Source organism: Mrakia frigida, assembly GCF_051309035.1.
Source record: "Mrakia frigida strain ATCC 22029 unplaced genomic scaffold BDY24scaffold_2, whole genome shotgun sequence".
Taxonomy (NCBI): domain Eukaryota; kingdom Fungi; phylum Basidiomycota; class Tremellomycetes; order Cystofilobasidiales; family Mrakiaceae; genus Mrakia; species Mrakia frigida.
Window position 1 is genome coordinate 195444 of NW_027481279.1, and position 16618 is coordinate 212061.

The 16618-nt window shown below is 54.7% G+C and overlaps 4 protein-coding genes across 4 annotated transcripts; 2 read left to right on the forward strand and 2 right to left on the reverse strand.

The window, feature by feature from the left end:
* Positions 1-53: 53 nt before the first annotated feature.
* On the forward strand, positions 54-6217 carry BDY24DRAFT_374788 (uncharacterized protein). The gene is made up of 27 exons (XM_076638472.1): positions 54-150; positions 232-444; positions 507-574; positions 640-686; positions 783-888; positions 975-1194; positions 1288-1368; positions 1457-1696; positions 1822-1902; positions 2023-2169; positions 2272-2412; positions 2532-2965; positions 3039-3159; positions 3245-3402; positions 3518-3598; positions 3695-3809; positions 3896-4015; positions 4115-4270; positions 4390-4545; positions 4628-4728; positions 4821-4923; positions 5014-5172; positions 5237-5386; positions 5510-5597; positions 5687-5751; positions 5826-5881; positions 5971-6217. The coding sequence occupies exons 1-27, from the start codon at positions 85-87 to the stop codon at positions 5972-5974; spliced, it is 3477 nt and encodes a 1158-aa protein (XP_076500579.1). The 5' UTR covers positions 54-84; the 3' UTR covers positions 5975-6217.
* Positions 6218-6438: 221 nt separating this feature from the next.
* On the reverse strand, positions 6439-9063 carry BDY24DRAFT_374790 (uncharacterized protein). The gene is made up of 7 exons (XM_076638473.1): positions 8811-9063; positions 8202-8439; positions 7948-8117; positions 7724-7844; positions 7406-7608; positions 7072-7215; positions 6439-6940 (listed from the first exon to the last, which is right to left on the reverse strand). Exons 1-7 carry the CDS (start codon positions 8840-8842, stop codon positions 6751-6753), a joined length of 1098 nt encoding a protein of 365 aa, XP_076500580.1. The 5' UTR covers positions 8843-9063; the 3' UTR covers positions 6439-6750.
* A 167-nt stretch (positions 9064-9230) lies between these two features.
* Positions 9231-13316, forward strand: SEC21 (coatomer subunit gamma; the record flags this gene model as incomplete). The annotated part of the gene is made up of 13 exons (XM_076642919.1): positions 9231-9267; positions 9382-9563; positions 9791-9949; positions 10071-10525; positions 10621-10754; positions 10846-11024; positions 11128-11380; positions 11482-11737; positions 11817-12049; positions 12125-12369; positions 12499-12907; positions 12997-13020; positions 13108-13316. 13 exons carry the CDS (start codon positions 9231-9233, stop codon positions 13314-13316), a joined length of 2775 nt encoding a protein of 924 aa, XP_076500581.1.
* A 447-nt stretch (positions 13317-13763) lies between these two features.
* Positions 13764-16204, reverse strand: BDY24DRAFT_432599 (uncharacterized protein). Its single transcript, XM_076644090.1, has 6 exons — positions 16162-16204; positions 15893-16006; positions 14768-15805; positions 14181-14707; positions 14065-14112; positions 13764-13988 (listed from the first exon to the last, which is right to left on the reverse strand). The coding sequence occupies exons 1-6, from the start codon at positions 16189-16191 to the stop codon at positions 13976-13978; spliced, it is 1770 nt and encodes a 589-aa protein (XP_076500582.1). The 5' UTR covers positions 16192-16204; the 3' UTR covers positions 13764-13975.
* Positions 16205-16618: the final 414 nt, after the last annotated feature.

A 16618-nucleotide genomic window follows, 5' to 3' on the forward strand; every position in this document is an offset into this window, starting at 1 on the left:
TTCGCGGCCACGCGTCGACTCTGCTCCTCCCAACACCCACCAGCCCCTCTCTTCTTCCCTTTCCTTTCTCTCTCCTCTTTTAGGATGGCGAAGAGACCTCAAGAGATCTCAGACGATGACGAGGAGGACGTGAAACCTCAACCTTCTTCAGTGCGTACTCTACAAGCTTCCTTCTTCGAAGACGCTCGAGCTCACCTCCTTCCCTTCCTTTGCTCCCTTTCCCTCTTCCAGTCCAAGAAACCCAAGACTTCCACTTCTTCGAACGGCAAGGGAAAGAAGGTCGTCCGAGATGACTCTGATGAGGAGGAAGAGGCCGAGGATGTGGAGATGAAGGAGGAGGAGGAGGAGCGAGACGAGGAAGAGGAGGATGCAGCGTACGAGAAGAGGGAGGAGGCGAACGTGATGGCAGAGATTGACGCTCGAGGGTCGGCTAAGGAGATAGGAGTGAGTACAGGAAACTCTAGAGGGACTTTATACGTTGGAGCTGATATCGCATCTTCTATCAGCAAATCGCTCAAATGGGAATCATCACTCGAGTCGTTCTCGACAACTTCATGTGCCACACCTTCCTCGAGTACGTGCTCTCTCTCCTCCCCCCTTCTCTCGAGCTGAAGCTGACCTCTGTCGTCTTCTCTACAGAGTCGACCTCGGACCTCAGATCAACTTCCTCACTGGAAAGAACGGAAGTGAGTCTCGGATCCTCCCTCAGCTCCTCTTCGTTCCTTCCTTCCTCTCCGAGCTCACCACCTCCCCTCGCCTTCGCGCATTTACTCTTCTTTCAGGTGGGAAATCAGCAGTCCTCACCGCCATCACCGTTGCTCTCGGAGCCAAAGCCTCAGCCACTGGTCGAGGAGCAGGCATCAAGGGATTCATTCAGACCGGAAAGGAGTGAGCTCAACCCTTTTCTCCTTCCCTCCCTCCTCCTTCTCCCTTCTCACACCCTTCGTGTTTTCGTTTGCGCGTTCGTTTCTCAGTCAAGCTCTCGTTACCGTCCATCTCAAGAACCAAGGACCTGAAGCTTACCGTCACGACGTCTACGGAGACGAGATCATCGTTGCTCGAGCGATTCATCGAACCGGGGCGGCTTCGACCTACAAGATCAAGTCGAGTCTTGGGCCGAAAGGGAAGGAGAAGAAGACGATCTCGAGCAAAAGGGATGAGTTGGATAGGGTGCTGGATCATATGAACATCCAGGTGAGTTGAACTTTGGATTTCGTAGGAGCGTGGGAAGAGGGGGAGGAAGGAAGAAAGGAGACGCGCTGACCTTCTTTGACGCGTCTTTCTCAGGTCGACAACCCCATCAACGTCCTCTCCCAAGACGCTGCTCGAGCCTTCCTTTCCAACTCGGGTCCTAAGGAGAAGTACGATGTACGTTCGAGCCGTCCCTTCCGCCTTCGTCGTCCTCCTCGAGCCCAACTCACGTCTCCTTCTCTCCTCCTCGTTTGCTCCGTCGCAGTTCTTCCTCAGAGGAACCTCCCTCGCTCAACTCTCGGAAGAGTACGATCTCGTCAAAGTCAATATCGACACCATCCACACCGCTCTTCGTCAGAAGGAGGTCGTTCTTCCCGAGATGAAGGAGACCGTTCGAGCGGCGGAGAAGAAGGTCCTCACCGTCGAGGCTGGAGCTCAGTTGGAGCAGAATTTGATCATGGTGGAGGGAGAGGCTGCTTGGAGGATGGTTATCAACAAGGAGAAGGTAAGTCCTGTGGATTTGGGATCGGGTTCGGGCGGAAGAAGAACGGAGAGACGACGAGGACAGGGAGACGCGTGCTGACCCGACGACATTTTCCTACTCTATCTCTGCCGTCTTTGGGTTCACAGGACTTCGGTGAGAAGGAAGCTATCATTGCTGATAAGCAGAAGAAGATTAGGAAGACCAAGACCGAGATGGAGAAGTTGTCGGTACGTTTCGGTTTCGTTCTCTTTCGTCGCGTCGCTCTCTCGTCCTGGTCGTTCGTTCCTTCGTCCGCTGACGCTCTTCTGCCTTCTTTCCATTTTTCAACCTTCATCTTGCATCTACAGACTCAAGCAGAAGAAGTCAAAGCCAACACTCACGAACTCGAACGCAAGCAAGAAGAGCTGCAGAATCAGCTGGAGCCGACCCGATTCGAAATGCAGGAGACGGCGGCCAAGTTGAAGAAGATGAGGGTGGAATCGAAGGAGATGGGGGTGTGTTTGAATCTTCTCTTTAGTCTGTCCGTCTCGTACTCTTCGCCCTCGAGACTGACGTTTCGCTTTTGCTTTTCCCGTTGGCTGTTCGTTGGATCGTAGTCCGAGTCGAAGGAGATGCAGCAGAACATCAGAGTCCTCGAGCACGAGATCGCCGGCTACCAGAAGCAGATCGATGCGGAGACGGCTAGGTTGGCGGTGGATAACAGTGCTGAGAAGGAAGCGAGGCAGCAGCAGATCGAGGTACGTTTCTCTCTCTCTCTTCGACGTTCCGTCTCATCGCGTCTCGATCTTCGTCTGACTTTGCCTTCCCTCCCACCCTCTCTTCGTTGCTCTTCCCTCCCTGCTCTTCCCTCCCACAGACCATCACTCACCAGATGAACAAAGCCGAAGCTCGCTTCCCCATGCTCCAGGACGAACACGCTGCCCTCCAGCAACAACGACTCTCTTTCCAGAACCAACTCGACGAGGTCGAAGCCTCCCGACAAGCTCACGAACACCACTCCGGTTCCGTTATCGCTCGGAAGCACCAACTCGAAGGATCTCGAGGAGGAGGACCCTACGCTCCTTACGGAAACAACATCGCTGCGTTCGTCCAGGAGGTCTCGAGGAGGAGGTGGCAGGGTCAGACGCCGATCGGACCTTTGGGAGTTGGAGTCAAGTTGAAGGACCCCAGGTATGGAGAGGTCGTGCGTAGTCATCTGGGGAGCATCTTGTCGAGTTTTGCGGTGACGAAGGCGAGCGATGCGAACACGTTGAGGCAGATGTTTAGGGAGTTCGGTCAGAAGCATCAGTTGTGAGTTTCGTTCGTTCGAGAGGTTTGGTCGTCTGTTCTCGCTGATCTTGTCTCCTCTTTCCCTCGTTCTCAGGCGATTCAACGTCGATCGAGGAATCCCACCCATCATCATCTTCAACCCCGATCCCACCCTCGATATCAGCTCTGGAGACCTCTCGAGACACAACTACACGACATTGCTTTCCGTCCTCGAGGTGCATTTCCCTTTCTCTTCCTCCGCTCGGCTCAACCTTTCTTCTCGTACCCCTTTACTGATCCTTTCTCGTTGTGCTTCGGCAGATCCCCAACATCCACGTTCGAAACATCCTCGTCGATCGAGCTTCCGCTGAGCGAACACCCATCTTCGAGACTCGACAGGAGGCTTCGAACGCTGCGACGAAGCTTGGAGAGGGAGCTTCGACGGTTTCGATGCAGCCTCTTTACAAGGTCTCGGTCAAGTGAGTCGTCTCCTTTCTCGCTTTCGCCAGCAACCGAAGGTGATCGAGAAGAAGAGACGGCTGATCTCCCCTTCTTCGCTTCTTCCTCGACGCGTCTTTCTTCGATCTCGTTCAGGCAAGGAACCGTCTCGTCGAACTTCAGCACCAGGTGGAACAAACCCAATCTTTTCGTCGCCGACCACGAGGCTGAGATTCAGTCAGTACCTTCTCTCTCTCGATCTCTGCGACAACCTCGTCGCGTTGAAGGCCTATCGCTGACTTCTTCCCTCTCCCTCCCTCCCTCCCCACCCAGGGCCGTCAACATCGAAATCGAAGGCCTCCGTCGTATCAGGGACGAGATGGTCCAGAAACGAAACAACATCATGGCTTCGGAGAAACAGGTCTTGCAAAGCATGTCGAAGCTCATGGTGCGTCTCTCTTTCCCGTCCTCCGTCCTTCTCCTTTTGTCGAGTGAGGAACGCTAACTCCATTTTGCCTTTCGGGACTCTCTCAGCGACAAATCGATGGTCACTCGTCCGAGATCAGGAAGCACAAGTCCAACATCGCCGCTCTCATCGATCAGAATCGAGATCAGGATCCTCCGAACATCGCTGCTTTCCACGATATGATCGCTGTTCGTCTTCTCTTCCCTTCACCCTCTTCTCCCGTTCTACGTCTCTCTTATCTTTGCTGAATCGTCGTTTATCTCGCCTTTCGTCCGTCAATCATGCAGGAGAAGACTGAAGCTCGAGATGACCTCAAGAATCAACTTCGAGACTACGATGACAACACCCTGCGACTCAACGAGAACGCTGCACCTCTGCTGAATCGAGCATCCGAACTGAAGAAGAAGGAATCTGCTGATGAGAAGACTTTGAAGGTGCTCGAGGTCGGTCTTCCTTTCATCGTCCTCGTTTCCTTCTTCGTCCCGTCCCGTCGCTCTTCCTTCCTTCCTTCGGGTTCGCTGACTTCTCTCTCTCTCTTCTTCTCTCACTTCACTTCGTGTAGGATAAGATCGTCAAGTTCGCTCAGGACCTCTTGCAGATCCAGAGTGACACCAAGCACTTTGAGGCCAAGCTCGTCGTCCACGAGCGGGACATGGCTCAGGCTGAGGCAGATAAGGAGGTCATCGGTGAGGAGGTCGACCAGTGGACGAACCAGGTCGTGAGTCTCTCCCTTGTTAGAGGACAGTTCGAACATGGAGAAAGATCTGACGGACGCGTCTTCCTTTCGTCGGCTGCTGCAGCGTCTCACTCATCCCAACCGAATCGAGTCGACCCGATCTCAGCAAGCCATCGAGGGAGACATCAGTGGATTGAAGAAGAGTATCCAGCAGAAGAGGAGGGAGTGAGTCTCTATGATTCTCGGTTTGCCTTCGCTTCGACTCGTCGCTCGAAGGCTGACACGGTCTGTTCGTTTCCCCTCGTCCTCTCTCACAGCGTCGGTCTGAGTCTCGGAGAGGCTACGGATGCTCTCACCAAGGCTTCCGAGGCTTATCAGAAGGCTAAGAAGGATATTGGGGAGATGAAGGGACTCCATCTCGTGAGTCGACCCCTCTTCCCCCCCTCCCTCGTTTCTGTCTCGACGCGTCGCTGACTCGTCTCCTCCCTCGATTGCTTTCGTCCGATGCAGAGTCTCGTCAGGGCTCTCAAGCTCCGAGGAGATAAGTGGCACAAGTTCCGTCGATACATCGCTCTTCGAGCCAAGGTCCTGTTCGCTAAGAACCTCGCCGTTCGAGGATTCGTCGGGAAGCTGCTCTTCCGTCACGATCTCGGACTTCTCAACCTTCGAGTGAGTCGGTTCTCCTCCACCTCCGAGTAGAAGGATCCGCTGACCGTGTTCTATCGTCTTCTAGATCCAAACCGACGAACTTGCTTCCGGAGCTACTCAATCGAACGAGAAGAACCCGAACCAGCTCTCGGGAGGTGAGAAGAGTTTCAGTACGGTGGCGTTGCTTCTCTCGTTCTGGGACGCTGTTGGATGCCCTGTTCGATGTCTCGATGAGGTGAGTCTTGTGGTTCTAATGAAGAAAGGAGAGAGAACGGGAGGGAGGAGGAGGTTGGTGCGACGCGAGTTCGTTCGTTCTGTCTTTTCGTACTGACCTCTTCCTTCCCTCTTTCTTCCACAGTTCGACGTCTTCATGGACGCTGTCGTCAGGAGGCAGACCCTTCAGATGATGATGGATACGGCCAAGGCAACCGACAACACCCAGTTCGGTGAGTCTTCTACCGTCGTCTTTTCGTTCCTCTCCTTCGAGCCCACTCGACGAGATCCTGATTTAACTTCCACCTCATCTCTCTCTTAGTTCTCATCACTCCTCAAGATACCTCGGGAGTCGTCACCTCCGGATCGATCAAGATCATTCAGATGGTGCGTTTGCTCGCCTCCCTTCTCCTTTCGCACTTCGAATCGAAGCTGACCGCTTTCCCTGTCTCGTCTATCAGGCCGATCCCAAACGACACTTGAAGGGAGCCGAAGCTGCTGCTGCTGCTGACGAGGAGTGAGTCGATTTTCCATCCTCGCTCGTCGTTGCAAAACTGGACGCGTTCGCTGCTGACTCTCTGGTTTCTCCCCTTCTTCTTCCCGCAGATGATCACCTCGATCTTCCCCTTCTCTTTCGTTTGATCTCATCCTGTCTTTCTACCTTTCAACCGTACTCTCGCATTTCTTTCTTCGCTCTTCGGGTCGCTGGCCCTCTCTGTTTCCCTTTCTTTACACTTCTCGTTTCGATTTCCTCTTCGCTTTCTTTGCTCTCCCTTTCTCTGCTCTCCCTTTCTCTCCTTGATCTTCCTTGACGCTCTTTGACGACGATTCGAATGGATAGCTTTCTCGACAACTCACTCACGGATGACCTTGAGATCGAAAGAGACAACTCGATTGACTGGACGCGTCCAAAAAAAATCCTCCCTGGCCGTTCGTTCCCTTCCCTTCCTTTCCTCGGTTCGAATCTACTCAAACCCTCACCTTCTTCAAACCTTTTTTTCGCAACCACCCTTCTCCTCATCAACTCCTCCTCATGCCTCACTGAACTCGCGTCCCTTCCTGTTCCTCCCCAAGTCGAGCCGAAGCCAGAAAAGGTCGATTCTCATCGTCCGAAGAAGGAACAAAAGCGACAGGGAACCGAATCAAATCAAAGAGATAGAAAGAAAGGAAAAGGGTAGCCCAAAAAGAAGCAGAAGGTAGTAGCAAGGGGTGGTAAGTATAATGTTGTTTGTGCGAATCGTACAGTAAGGTTCTCGTCTCTCTCCTCCCTTCGACGCGTCCTCCTCTTCTTCTTCTCCCCTCCTTCGCCGTCCCCGGTCTCCCCTCCCCCGTCCACCACCTCGTCGCCTCCCTCCATACAAGAAAAACACACTTCTTTTCTCTAATCTAGTTGGCGGGCTCCTCGAGCTTCGCAGGTGCAGGTTTGCTGACGGCCGCTCCCGCTCCGACCGTCGCTGGTGCTGGCGCGGAGGGAGGGGTGGTGCTGGAGGCAGCTCCGGAAGTGGTAGGGGCAGCGGCGGTGGCGTTGGTAGGAGCAGAAGCCATTCGAGCGTCGAGAGCTTTGAGGGCGAGGGCACTGCGAGGGGAGGGAAGAGGGAGAGAGGAGGAGTCAGACGAGGCGAGAGAAGAAGAAGAGGGTGGGGGAGAGCTCTAGAAAGTCTCGTAGGTACGAGAGGAAAAGAATAGAAAAAGGTTTAGAGAACTCACCGACGCCGTTCAGCCTCAGCTCGAGCACCTCCAGGTCCAGGCAGGAGAGCGTACCCTCCCGACGCGTCGTCTCCCCAAGGTCGAACGAGCTTGAGCTTGACGCAGAGGTTGAAGACGGCGTTTCCGAGAGCTCCGATGGGCTTACTGTGAATGGCGAGCAAAAGAAAGAGAAAAAAACGAACGCCACAGGAGGAGGAAGGAAAGGAAAGAGAAGACAAAAAAAGAGGTCAGTTCTCTGAACGTCCTTCCTTCGACGAGCTCCTTCGCTCTCCCACGACTAGCCCAGCCCCGCAGACGAACAACCAGACGAATGGGAAAATAACGCTGCACTCACTGAGCGATAGGAGGGAACCAGCTCGTGAAAGCAAACGTCTCGGATCGATCTCCCCTGAACTCTCCTCCGGCTCCCTCCTGGATCTTGACGAATCGGAGGTAAACCCATCCGGTGAAGAATCCAAATTGGATGATGATGTACGGGTTCTGAGCGATGAGGATGGTGAGGACGTTGGAGACGAGGAGGTAGATTCCTGGGAGTCTCTGGAGGGAGGGGAAAGGGGAAGGGAAGGAAGGAAGGTCAGCTTGTGCTCGAGCTCGAGGGTTTGTTTGCGAGGGATTGAGGTGCAAGGATGAAGGGATGGGAACTGAGACGAACCTTCACTCGAGCCTTGATAACTCCTCCGAAGAGCTGGACCTGGTGCTCAGGGATGAGTTGGGTGAAGGCGACGAGGAATCCGGTTTGAAGAGCTGAGAGTCCGTGGATCGTCGAGCCGTAGCTGCGAGAAGGAAAGAAGAGGATTGCGTGGTCAGCATCCGTTGTTTCCTCGGGGAAGAACATTTAGGGGTGCCGAGACGACTCAAGGAAGGAGTAGAGCTCACAGGAAGACGTCGGCCTTTCCGAACACGAAGAAGAGGATCCAACTCAGACCGACGGCGATGATGTTGGACGACACAATGACCACGACGACGAACTTCAGGAGCTCTCGAGCTCCCCATACCCTCTCGAGGTACCTCGCGCATAGAGGAAGAGCAAGAGCAGAGATGGCGAACTTAAGAATTGAAAGCAGCGAAGGAGAGTCAGCTCGAAGGAAGCGAGATGGACGAGGAGGGAGTCGAGGGGTACTTGAGCTGACCTCGATCAAGTTTCCCTCTGCGAAACCAGCGATGAGGAGGGTCCAAGGGTAGTAGAAGACCTTTCCTGGTACGAGAAAGAGCCAAGGGTAGTCCTGTCTTGGGGCTGGGGAGAAGAGACCGTAGGAAGCGAGCTCTCCGAGCTGAGGATCTCCCGAGGAGGTTATGCGAAGGAAGGCGCCGAGGAGGGAGAAGGCGAGGAGGGTGATCGTAAGGTAACGGGTGGCGGGAGGGATGGATCTGCAAGAAGGAGAAGCAGGTCAGGAGAAGGAAGACAGAGAGAGAGAGAAGGAGGGAGAGAGCGAAGAGGTGAAGGGGAGGAGAGAGAGGCGGAGGAAGGAAGGAGCGAGGGAGGAGAGATGGTCGTCCAGCTTCTCTAAGGGAAGACACGAGCTCGGAGGAAGGAGCGGAGTTGAGCTAGAAGACTTCTCGAGCTATATATATAGCTCGAGCGTCTATAGGTGCTGCAGGATGGCTCCAAGGCGAGCTGTCACACCTCCTTCTCCTCCTTCCGCGGCAGACGCGTCCCCTCCTCCTCTTCTCCTCCTCTTCTCCCTCGTCTTTCATCCCTCCTCCGAGAAGCTAGAGAGATAGACGAAACTGTTACTCACGCCAAGAAGGGTAGACAGTTGATAGCTGGCATTGTGATCTGGATGATGTTCCTTTCTTCTTCTTTAAACTCTCTGGGAAGTCGGATCGACGGATTCAACGAGGAAGCCAGTTTGGGAGGGAGACAGAGAGCGAGAGCAAGGAGGGCGAACGACGAGAGGCGACCGAGCTGGAGGAGCGAGAGGAGGGAGAGGTCGGAGAGGAGAAGGAGAAGAGAAGAGAAGAGAAGAGAAAGTCGAGCTCGAAGGGATGCTGACCGTTGGGAGGAGAGAAGAGGAGGGAGGAGCAGAGCTTGTCGTCTTTGAGTTTCGTCTCTCCTCTTCCTTTGTTGATTCCCTCTCAAACGGCCATCCAACCTTACACTCCTCTTTCGCTCCTCTCCTCCTTCCCCTCTACCCACTTCTCCTCCAGCTTTTACTGCCATGTCCAAGCGGGACGACGAAGATCGAGGACCTGTCCGTAAGTCTCGCCAGCCCATCGCCCTTCCATCTCACCCCCTCGTTTCCCTTCCCCTCTCCCTCCTCCCGCTCGTCGTCCTGACTGCCCTTCGCTGCTTCTCTCTCTCTCCCCCAGTGCACGACAAGTCTACTGTTATTCAAGAAGCTCGAGTCTTCAACGAGTCTCCCATCTCTCCCAGGAAGTGCAGGTCCCTCCTCGCCAGGATCGTCTACCTCCTCTACTGCGGTGAGACCTTCACCGTCCAGGAAGCTACCCAGCTCTTCTTTGGAGTCACTAAGCTTTTCCAGCACAAGGATGTGAGTCGCTAGCATCTTCTTTGTATATATTTGGGAGGTGGGGAGAGAGAGAGGCGACGAGGCGAGCTCAAGGGAAGGGAAGGATGGGTCGACGCCTCGCTCCTTCCTCCTTCCCTTCGAGTTCAAACCTCCACGATGGCCACGTTTCTACTGCTTCTAGAACTCTACAAGCTGCCTCATCGGACAGAGCTGACTCTGTTCTCTATGTCTACCTGTTTTCCTTGCAGCCTGCTCTTCGACAAATGATGTACCTCGTCATCAAAGAGCTCTCTCCCATCGCCGAGGACGTGATTATGGTCACCTCGTCCATCATGAAGGACATGCAGCCAAACCTCGAGGTCGTATACAGAGCCAACGCGATCAGAGCCCTCTGCAGAATTACCGACGTACGTTCTACACTTTTTATTTCGTTTCTAGCCGTTTTGCTTCGTCTCGAACGAACAACGAACGAGAGAGCTCAACCTCCCCTTCCCTTCCGTTCCCATCGCTTCCCTCCCTCTCCTCCAGGCCCAAGCCATCCAGTCCGTCGAGCGATACTTCAAATCCGCCATCGTCGATCGATCCACCTCCATCTCCTCCGCCTCCCTCGTCTCAGCCTACCACCTTCACCCCATGGCTCGAGAAATCATCAAGCGATGGTCCAACGAAGCCTCGGAAGCTCTCACTCCCAAATCCTCCTCCTCCTCCAACGCTTCCTCCTCCTCCTACCTCGGATTCTCCGGAGGATCTTCAGCTCCTCCCCCAGGTGGCTACCAGGCCGTTCAGAGCTCAAGTCACGTCACTCAGTACCACGCTTTGGGACTGCTGTTCTTGATCAGGCAAGGGGACAGGATGGCCGTCACGAAGATGATCCAGCAGTTGAGCGGTGGCAAGGGTGGAAGTGCGGCGAGTGTGTTGAGGAACCCGATGGCGGTGTGTATGTTGATTCGATACGCTGGGAAGGTGATGGAGGAGGATCCCAAGTGAGTACCGACTCGAGGAGGGACGGAGGAGAAGGAGAGACGCGAAGGGAGGAGGGCTGACCTTTTCTCTTTCCCTTTCCTCTCCTTCTTCTCAGCGTTCACAAGCAGATGTACGATCTCCTCGAGAACTGGCTCAGGCACAAGTCGGACATGGTCAACATCGAGGCCGCTCGAGCTATCTGCGACATGAGGAACGTTACCGCTACCGAGCTCTACCGACCCGTCGCTGGTTGGTTTCCCTCTCCTCTCCTTGTCTCCTCATTTTATTCTCGTCCCAAGCGCACTCTGATCTCTTTCCTTCTCACTTCTCTCCTTTACAGTCCTCCAACTCTTCCTTACCTCCCCAAAACCCGCTCTCAAATTCGCCGCCATTCGAACCCTCAACAAGCTCGCTCAGTCCCATCCCGCCGCCGTCGCCAGCTGCAACCACGAGATGGAGAACATGATCACCGACCAGAACCGATCGATGGCTACCTACGCTATCACTACTCTCCTCAAGGTTTGTGCTTCGTTCCTTCGTTGCCCAGCCGAGACGCGTCTCTCCTTCGCTTCCCTTCACCGAAGCTGACTTTCTCTCTCGTCTCTTCCTCCCATCACTGCAGACCGGAACCGAGCAGTCTGTCGACCGACTCATGAAGCAGATCGGAGCCTTCCTCAACGAGCTCACGGATGAGTTCAAGATGATCGTCGTCGAGGCCATCCGGTCGCTCTCGCTCAAGTTCCCTCAGAAGCAGGCGGCCATGTTGACGTTCCTGTCCAACATGCTCCGAGACGAGGGAGGATACGACTTCAAGAGGACCATCGTCGAGGCCATCTTCGATATGATCAAGTTCATCAAGGATTGCAAGGAGACTGGTGCGTCTCGTTTCGTCTTCTCCTTCTCTTGCTTCCCGCTTCGTCGTCGAAACGAATCTGACTCCTCCCCCGTCGTTCTCCGATTCTCTTCCCACGATCAGCCCTCGCCCACCTCTGCGAGTTCATCGAGGACTGCGAGTTCACCAAGCTCTCGGTTCGAATCCTTCACCTCCTCGGAATCGAAGGACCCAAGACTCCTCACCCGACCAAGTACATCCGATACATCTACAACCGAGTCGTCCTCGAGAACGCCGTCGTTCGAGCCGCTGCCGTTGCCAGCTTGGGGAAGTTCGGAGTTCAGGTTGGAGACAAGGACGGAGGAGCTGTCGGGAGGTCGGTCGAGGTCCTGTTGAACCGGTGCGTCTTCGATCCTTCCTCTATCCTCTCTGGAGTCGACGAATCTGACTCTCTTCCTTCGTTCTCATCTATGCTACAGATGCCTCGACGACGTGGACGACGAGGTTCGAGATCGAGCTGCGATGTACCTCAAGGTCCTTCACGAGAAGTCCCTCGCCGACGTCTACGTTCGAGAGGAGGCCACCTTCTCCCTTTCGGCTCTCGAGGCTAAGCTCGTCGCCTACGTCAACGACCCCGAAGCCTCCGAGATCGCCTTCGACGCCGGGTCCATCCCCAAGATCAGCCGAGAGCAAGCCGCTCAGGAGTCTGCTCGTGAGTCGTCGTCTCCTTTCTCTCTTCCTCTTCTTCCCCGCCAAACGAAAGCTCATCCTTCTTTTCTTTCAACAGGACCCTCCTCCCTGGAAACCATGAACGCCGCCGTCGCTCCCAAGGCCGCTCTCGAATCCGCTCCCGCTCCCTCGGCCGAGGAGTCCCAATCCGTCTACGCGTCCCAGCTCGCCGCCGTCCCAGAGTTCGCCGACTACGGAGCCGTTCACAAGAGCACGTCCAAGCCTGTCGAGCTCACCGAGTCCGAGATGGAGTACGTCGTTTCAGCGGTGAAGCATGTGTTTGCGGATCATCTCGTTTTCCAGGTTCGTTCCTCCCGCTCCTTTTCGTCGTCTCTCTTCTTCTTCTTCCTCAATCGATTCTCGAAGCTTGTTCTTCCCTTCATTGTACTGACCAAACTCTTTAATTCGTTTCCTTTTGACGCTTTTGATCAGTTCAACATCGCCAACACCATCCCCGACACCGTCCTCGAACAAGTCTCGGTCCTCATGCAACCCTCCGACGACTCTGGTCTCACCGAAGACTTTATCATCCCCGTCCCTTCCATCTCCGCCTCCTCCCCCGGAGTCGTCTACGTCTCCTTCACTCGGGACGACCCCACGTCCTACGCCGCTGGATCCTTCCCTTGCACGCTCAAGTTTGTTTCCAAGGAGGTCGATCCGTCGTCGGGAGAGCCGGAGGAGGATGGATACCCCGACGAGTACCAGATCGAGGAGATCGAGCTGGGGGCGAGCGACTGGGTCGTGCCGAGTTATGTGACGTTTGCGAGCGAGTGGGAGAGGCTGAAGGCAGGGTCGACGGCGACGGAGGTGTTTGCGTTGAGTTCGTCGGAGAGCTTGAAGGGTGAGTTTTGGGTTCTGGTCCTTTCCTTTTTTCAATGATTCGTCGAAGCGAGTTCTGACCGGTGCTCTGCTTTTCATCCTATTCCTCAGCTGCTTGCGACTCCCTCATCGAAGGTTCGTTCTCGTCCCTTCCCGCTCTTCCTCCCGCTCTCCTCCCTCTCAAAACTGACCAACCTTCCTCTCTTTCGCTTTCACTTTTAGTCCTCGGCATGGAACCTCTAGGAGGCTCCGAAATCCCCACCTCCACCTCCGTCCACACCCTCAACCTCTCCGGAATCGTCTGCGGAGGAGGAGGAAAGGTGCTCGCTCGGAGCAGGATGACCTTCTCGACGGGCCAGGGAGTGACGCTGGAGTTGTCGGTGAGAGCCGAGAAGGAGGCGGCGGTGCAGTTGATTATCGGTGCTATTTAGAGGGAGGTTTATCTGCTTGGGGCTGGGAGAGGGGAGGAGGATAGATAGGTTTTCGCTTCGTTTTGATTTTGGGAGGACGCGTCGAGGGACGAGGGATCGGATTTCTCTTGCTTTGCTTTTGGTTTTGGGGAAAAAAAGTAAGACAGACGGGAGAGGAGCTTCGAGTATCTGTTGAGGCAGAGGAGAAACTGCTCAAAGGGAGGCAGTGAGGGAAGAGGAAGTCGTTCTTGTAAACGCAGATCGAAGGGTCGAAGAAGACGGAGGGCTTCGGAGGCTAGGTCGATTGAGGCTGAAAAAGGAGTTGTGAATTTGTAGATGTGACTACTTGAGGTTCAGATCGACGCTGATTGAGAGAAGAGTAGAGAAGGGGAAGGAAGAGGAGGGCGAGCGGCTTGAGGCTGTTTTCGACGCGTCGATCGATCGAGGTCGCTCTCAACCAGCGCCGATAGCAGAAGTTTTTTCGAAATCCACAAAGCGGGTCAGCTGTCAAACAAGTCAAAATTATCGAGAGGAGAAGAAGGTCGACCAGCTTGCTGCTTTGCGTCCAGGGCGCGTCGAATGCTCAATCTTTCAAACAGGGACAGAAAAAGACTCGAAGAGACGTCGTCATTTCATTACGGGTAGTTGAAGGCTCGCCCTGGATCGGAGTCTCGAGGGTTTCAAGTGGCCGACCTGACGAAAGAAAGGAAGAATCACGACGCGTCAGTGAAAGAGAGCCCGACGAGGAGCAACGACGACAACGACGCACCTCAAGAACGTCTCGAAGGAACCCTGGTCGATAGGCGAGGTAGGAGTTCTGAAAAGAACAGGATGAAAGGACCGAGGTCAGCCGAGAAAAGCAAGAGGAGAGGAAACAAAACTCACCTCGCGTCAAACTCGTTCAAGTCGAAACCTCCAGCAGCCAAAGCGTCCCTGACTTCCTTCACTCCACACGCTCTCAAAGCGGTGATAGGATCCTCCCCCTCCTTCACTTCACCACACCCAAAACAGTAGCAGTGCGAGATTCTCTCCGCCGACGGAGTGCTTCCGAGCTCGTCCTCCCAACTCTCCCAACGTCCATCCCGTCCGAAAATCCCAACCATGTTGACCATCCAGCCATCAGGAGACCTCATCCACCAATCAACCTTCCTATCTCCTCTCCTATCGAAGCGAGGACCCAGCTCCTTGAGTCGGTTGAGATTCAGAGCGACCGAAGCGTTCCAAACCGAAACGAATCCTCCTACGAGTTCCGCGTCGCGATGGAGGGAAGGATGGGAGAGGGAGAGGTTGTTGTAGCAGTTGGAAGAGCATGCGAGGGTAGTTGAGACGGTGGGGAGAGGGGTGACGGAGCAAGAGAGGTCGAGGACTCCGAGGATGGGAAGGCAGGTGGGGATGAGTTGGAGGGTTTGATCCTTAAGACGACGAGAAGATGTTCAGCATAGAACAACAATCGAATAGAGGACTACACTCACCCAATCGCTCCATCGAAGATCGCATCGTTCAGCAGCGAACGTGAAGTGGTACGTGAATTCGTACGATTCTGCGAACGTCCTCAACCTCGACGGCGAAAGAATCGTCCCAGCGAGAAACCTGCTCGAAACTCCGATGTTCAAGTACGCTCCTGCATCGTCTCCTGGATAATACCACTCGATCTCGAGCTCCTGAACTCTGGCACCGTTCCAAGCTTCTCGAAACGACGCAGACGGAGGTCGTTCGGAGTAAACTTCGCCCTTTGCGATCTCGAATCCTTCGTTGTAATCCCCAAAGGCGAGGTAGATGAATTCGATGGGAGCGCCCGAATCGGCTTGGAAGTTGGCGACGTCCTCGAAGAAGGTACGGGCGGAGGAGGAGCCGAGGGGAGAAGCGCGGATCCAAAGGCTTTTGAGCGAGGGGAAGGTGGTCGTGGTGAAGGAGGAGTCGATGGGAGCGATAGGAGAGGCGAAGAACATGCAGAACCTCTTAACGGTGATCGAGTGGGCCTGAAGGAAGAGTAAAAGTCTCTCGGACAACTCGATTGCAGGGATCCTTCTCCCGCTGTTCAACTCGGGGACGACGAGGGGCGAGGTTCGAGGAGAGGGAGGAAGGGGAGAGGTGAAGAAGATCCTTTGGTTCCAGAGGTAAATCGAGTCGCTGATTCCGAGTGTAGAGATTTGGTCTCGACCGTAGACGAGGTCGAAGATGGCGTCGGTGAGGAGACCGAAGGGAAGGGAGATGGACGTGAGGTTGACGAGGGAGGGAAGAGCGGCGAGGAGGAGCTTGCTCGAGGCTGCGGCGGCCTGTACGGTGTAGGCGTCTGCTGATGCTTTGATGGTGAGGGTTCTGTTGGAAGGATACAGATCAGCTGATTGAGAGGGATCCAGAGTTTGAAGGAGCAGAGGAGGAGGGAACGAGGGAACGAGCCGAAGAAGCTCGCCTCGTTCCATCTTTCGAGCGATGGCGGCAAGAGGTTCGAAGGAAGCTTTGCTTCTGACCGTAATCTCGACTTCTTGGAAGACCAGAGGGCCTGCAACCTAAGAAGACAGCAAGTACCGAGGTCTGTCAGCTTCTGTTGGGGCGAAAGGGAGAAGAGAAGAGAGGGAGGAAGGTGGAGAGCTCACCGATCTCAAGTAGCGGTTGGTAGAAGCGATGGATCGCAGATCAGAGTGCGAGATGCAGTCGTACTTCAAGATCTGAGTGAGAACCTCGATAGGGACTCGGTTGATGGGAGAGTGCTAGAGAAAGCATGCGAGGTTGGGGTTGAAGAAGGGAGGAGAGAGAGGGAGGGAGGGAGGGAGGGCGTGAGCTCAACGGTCGAATTCCCCTTGTCTTGCCCCTAAATTCGTTCCATCCACTCCCTTCAGAGCGGCCAAAGGTTTAGAAGACTCACATCGGAAGCAGCTTGTCTTCGAGTCCTCATAGCGAGAGCGAGAAGGGAGAGGGAAGAGTAGAGGAATAGGAAGGATGGTGGTTTGAGGAGAAAGGGCAAGGTCGGAGCTGGACGGTTGCATGGGCTGAAAGTGTCCCCCAGAGAAAACCAGGTGCGTTTGTAGAATTCGACTCTCGCGTGGAGAAAATAAGAACTGTGTCAACGTGGGGAGACGATCTGTTAGCAACGTATAGGGACGGGACTCGACCTGCTCTTGGTCGCGTCGCAACTGGACACGGAGAAGGATGGGCTCAGGGATTTAGCAGGGTAAGGTACAAAGTACAGTCCTTCTAGACAAAATTAGCGATCGAGACATTTTGTAAGTATAGCGGTCAGGAATTCGAGTCGAGCAGCAGCTGAAAGAAGACGTGTCGCCCACCTCGCAAAGAAACCTCTCCGCTGTGGCACTTTTTCTTCT

Excerpts from the sequence above, each read along its gene's own strand:
- BDY24DRAFT_374788 (XM_076638472.1), top strand. The coding sequence starts at position 85 with ATGGCGAAGAGACCTCAAGAGATCTCAGACGATGACGAGGAGGACGTG. Across the intron at positions 445-506 it reads GGTCGGCTAAGGAGATAGGA|CAAATCGCTCAAATGGGAAT; the intron begins GTGAGTACAGGA and ends ATCTTCTATCAG. Across the intron at positions 1,903-2,022 it reads CCGAGATGGAGAAGTTGTCG|ACTCAAGCAGAAGAAGTCAA; the intron begins GTACGTTTCGGT and ends TTGCATCTACAG.
- BDY24DRAFT_374790 (XM_076638473.1), bottom strand. The coding sequence starts at position 8,842 with ATGCCAGCTATCAACTGTCTACCCTTCTTGGC. Across the intron at positions 8,118-8,201 it reads CAGAGGGAAACTTGATCGAG|TTCGCCATCTCTGCTCTTGC; the intron begins GTCAGCTCAAGT and ends TCAATTCTTAAG. Across the intron at positions 7,845-7,947 it reads GGAAAGGCCGACGTCTTCCT|CTACGGCTCGACGATCCACG; the intron begins GTGAGCTCTACT and ends TCCTTCTCGCAG.
- BDY24DRAFT_432599 (XM_076644090.1), bottom strand. The coding sequence starts at position 16,191 with ATGAGGACTCGAAGACAAGCTGCTTCCGAT. Across the intron at positions 14,708-14,767 it reads ATCTTCGATGGAGCGATTGG|GATCAAACCCTCCAACTCAT; the intron begins GTGAGTGTAGTC and ends CGTCGTCTTAAG. Across the intron at positions 14,113-14,180 it reads TTGAACGAGTTTGACGCGAG|AACTCCTACCTCGCCTATCG; the intron begins GTGAGTTTTGTT and ends TGTTCTTTTCAG.